Source organism: Hibiscus syriacus, unplaced genomic scaffold (genome assembly GCF_006381635.1).
Source record: "Hibiscus syriacus cultivar Baekdansim isolate YM2019G1 unplaced genomic scaffold, ASM638163v2 tig00110458_pilon, whole genome shotgun sequence".
Lineage (NCBI taxonomy): Eukaryota > Viridiplantae > Streptophyta > Magnoliopsida > Malvales > Malvaceae > Hibiscus > Hibiscus syriacus.
The window spans coordinates 2,509,729-2,513,817 of NW_024062745.1; the positions used below are offsets into that span (position 1 = coordinate 2,509,729).

General features: G+C 32.5%; 1 protein-coding gene across 1 annotated transcript; it reads right to left on the bottom strand.

The window, feature by feature from the left end:
* Positions 1 to 674: 674 nt before the first annotated feature.
* LOC120126390 (transcription factor MYB58-like) lies at positions 675 to 2,283 on the bottom strand. Its single transcript, XM_039144601.1, has 3 exons — positions 2,112 to 2,283; positions 1,182 to 1,311; positions 675 to 1,104 (listed from the first exon to the last, which is right to left on the bottom strand). Exons 1-3 carry the CDS (start codon positions 2,248 to 2,250, stop codon positions 714 to 716), a joined length of 660 nt encoding a protein of 219 aa, XP_039000532.1. The 5' UTR covers positions 2,251 to 2,283; the 3' UTR covers positions 675 to 713.
* Between the last annotated feature and the right edge of the window lie 1,806 nt (positions 2,284 to 4,089).

A 4,089-nucleotide genomic window follows, 5' to 3' on the forward strand; every position in this document is an offset into this window, starting at 1 on the left:
GAGTCTGGAACCGAGTCACTTTTGAACAGTTATTTTAGAACTCAAAAGTTGTTTCTAACACGAGGTCACACCAAAATATTCCTAATTTTACCATAAGATCATTTGGAGGTTCAACATCATATATACTTGCCACATCGATCATTGTACCATGTGAGCACACTTTTTTTTAATACAGATAAGGTGATACAAAGTAGTATTTATTTTAAGTACTTTCAATCATTTGACAATGTCGCTCAGTCACCTGATACAGTCGCTGATGCTCGAACTCATGACCTTTAAAAATAATAACAATTCTTTTAATCATTGAAGTTGATTCATGACATGTCATAACTTGTTATTCAGGGACAAATACATAATTTTATGTTAAGGCGTGAACTAATAAAATTCTAGAGTAAAAATAAATTATCAATGAAAAATCTAAATATATGAGAATTTGAAAAATTTTAGAGACGTGAGTGGAATTTGATACAATCACCTCCCCATTAGCGCTCATTTGCTTGGAATTTGATAGGGTGTGATTTAATCAATAATGAAAATGATTAAAAGAGAAAAAGATCATATGCATATTTTATTTTATCAACCATACATCTAGTTTAACCAACCGCAAGTTAGGAAAACCTACTAAATTTATAACTTAAGTATAGTAAAAAATATTACATATGCCCCATATCAGGTTATGGCTTCAGTAGCACCAGTGGCTCATCAGCACTGTTTCACAAATTGTGCTGGTCTTCATTTCTGGTTACTTCCAGGCCCAGTTCGATTTCCAAGTACCGCAACCACTTGTTATTTTCAGTTTCTTTGCTATATTCTTCAACTCCATTTGATTGAATCTCATCAGGCTTGAATGATCCCAAGCTATCCAACATGTCCCAAAAGTCCGAATCGGACTCCAACGGGATATCGAACACGGTATCCGAGATCTCTGCCTTGTTCACCTCCTCTGATGTAACACAAGAGCATGATGATGATGATTCTTTGGATTCGTCATTTTGAGGAGTTTTTCCGTTCTTCGGAGCCAATCTCTTTTTCAAATGAGTGTTCCACACATTCTTTATCTCATTGTCTGTTCTTCCTGCTAAATGTGATGCAATTTTGGACCACCTGTGAAATTAACATAATTCTAACATAAGCAACTAACATAAGTAAGATTGAAGCCTGTCTTGTGATTTGAAACTCACTTGTTCCCCAAACTGTCGTGTAACCTTATTATAGTTTCTTCTTCCTCTTTGCTGAAGTTCCCTCTTTTGACATTTGGCCTCAGGTAATTAATCCATCTTAAACGGCAGCTCTTTCCACATCTCAGCAGCCCTACAGCATAATCCAAAACTTAAATGTGAAACTTGTTCAAGTTGTCTTTTTTATCTGTTGAGAGAGTGACGGAAACAATTATAACAAATCAATGTTTTTGCCTTCAGGTTTCAACTAACAAGACATCAAAAACAAGACACATAACTTTCTGCATGTTGGGATGCTTATATCAGAAAGGGAAATCAAAACAAGAAAGGAAACAATTCTTCAACTTTGAATATTTTAGGTAGAAAGTTTCAAAAAAAAAAAGAGAATATTTTAGGTAGAAACATTACAAAACAAAGGCAAAGGGGTAGATTCTTGCATTGACCTTGTCATTTCAACACAACTGGCCAAACACCAACAATAAACCGAACTTCGTAGTTCTTAATTACCAAAACAAACAAGAAGGAAGAGTTCAATATTTCAAACATTTCGTTCAACTATTATTTTTTAATTTATTAGAGTAATATAAAGAATTGGCAGTATCTGCAGATTTGAATAAGTACTTCATTGCAGAAAAAGCTTCAAATTTGCCTGCTAAATATTCATTGTTTCATATAATAAAAAATGAAACAGTAACATGCAAATTGAGAGAATTGAACAGAGTGGTTTATAAACTTGATTGGAAAAACCAGCAAAAATGAAAACAGGATTAATGATGAGAAAACAGAACAGAACAGAACAATAGGTGATATGACCATTGAAACGAATATGAATTCCATTGATTAATTCAATGAGAAGAAGATGATCAGAAGAAACGTTGTTTGATTATGCATGAAGTCATGAAAGAGAAGAAGAAGAAGAGAAAAGAGAGTGACCAGCTTGCTTAGGTAGAGATCTCCAGTTTTGATGGCCATGTTTCTGAATAAAAGTGATAAGCCTCAAATCCTCTTGGGCACTCCATGGACCTCTCTTCACTTTGTCTTTATCACAACATGGAGCTCTTCCTTTCCCCATATTTTCTCACAAAACCAGCCAACTTCCTTCTGTTTTCACCCCTCGCATATCTTATTCTTCAATCACACCTAAGAGACTAATATATGTTTACATATATATGCAAAGAAGGATTATAAAATTAAGGGTAAACTAAGTAATTTAGGGGTGTTCAAACGATTAATTCGGTCACCGACCGAACAGAATTACCATTAACCGAATTAATCGAAAATTTTTTCTTTAACCGTTAACCGAATCAAACTTTTCTTTGAAAATATTAACCGAACCGAACAAAGTTTGGTTATTTCGGTCGGTTAACCGAATTAATCAAAAAAATTAAATATTTTTTATAATTAGATTAGTTTAAATATAATATGTGAATATTTTTTTATTTGAGTTACAAATTAATTAGGTATTGATAATTTAACATTCCCAATGTTTAGTTTTTGTTTCATTTTAGCACCCCCCGCCATTAAAAACTTAACGCGTTTAGTACCTAAACTCTCAGTTTTGGTCCTTTTTAATACCTAAACTTTCAATTTTTTCAAAACATAATGTTAATTTTTGAAGGGTTCCAAAAAGAAACAAAAACTAAAATTTAAGTATGATTTTGAAAAAATTGAAAGTTTAGGTACTAAAACGGACCAAAATTGATAGTTTAGGTACTAAGCGCTTAATTTACCCTAAAACTAATATCATTTAAATACGTTTTTCAAAATATTTCTATCATTTATATAAATTATGGCTAATTTAGTTTAATTTAATTTATATACATATATTTAATATAGTCATTGAAATTACTAAATATCTATAATTTCAAAATAATAATTATAAATTCTAGCACCTACTGTAACACCCTAATCTGATCCAACTCGAAATTTGGAGGATTAGAATATTACACGAATCCATTGAAATGGCTAACCATTTTTTTCATTTAAAACCAAAATATTTGTGAAAACACATCAAAAATAGTAATAAAATCATTTTTACAAATCGGAGCTCCATGACATAGTTTAAATCATTTAATACAACTCAAAGTTTACAAATTATAATACATAAGAAAGGGACCTATGAATACACATGCCCACTACAAGTAACAACCAATACTCTGTGAGGAAACGCTGGAAATCCTGATGCGACGGTGCTCCTCGAACAACTCAATATAGTAACCTACAAATGAAAACATCCTTACGATGAGCTTACAAAGCCCATCAGTATAATCACTAATCTAGAGCAGCATATAAATCTCATAAATATAAGCATGCTAAAGATATGATACTATGCAGTAGGTACATGCATGATCATAATCAAGTTCTACCTACTTAAGGTTTAACAGTTCTACCTTTTAGTGCAAGTCTCATGTTTCCCTTAGTCTCTACTAAGGGTCTTGCCACGAGTAACGTATACTAGGTCTCTAATCTCAGTATCATACTACAATGCATCATCATACAAAACACACTAATAATACCTGACTATCACATAACAATAAGTATCTACATAAAACATTAATAATGTTTAGGGACCTCACTAAGGTCTTTGGGATAGAAGAATATGAATTTTTGCACCTATTTTATGCTCTTTGCAGGTTGAGTTTCGATACTAGGGGATAGTATCGAAACTTGTTCTTTTTCTTAGGCAAACTCGCGAGTTTTTGGGTAAGAGTATCGATACTCTTTCAAAAGTATCGATACTTTGGGTTATAGTTTTGAAACTCCCAGAAAGTATCGAAACTAGGCAATACAAAAATGTTTAAAAGTATCGAAACTTTTGTAGGAGTATCGATATTCTTGGGCTAGTATCGATACTTTCAGTCTGTTTTGGACAAAAATGTCAGTTTTTAAGGGAATTAGACTTAAGGTACCC

Excerpts from the sequence above, each read along its gene's own strand:
- LOC120126390 (XM_039144601.1), bottom strand. The coding sequence starts at position 2,250 with ATGGGGAAAGGAAGAGCTCCATGTTGTGATAAAGACAAAGTGAAGAGA. Across the intron at positions 1,312-2,111 it reads ATCTCTACCTAAGCAAGCTG|GGCTGCTGAGATGTGGAAAG; the intron begins GTCACTCTCTTT and ends ATTATGCTGTAG. Across the intron at positions 1,105-1,181 it reads CACGACAGTTTGGGGAACAA|GTGGTCCAAAATTGCATCAC; the intron begins GTGAGTTTCAAA and ends TTAATTTCACAG.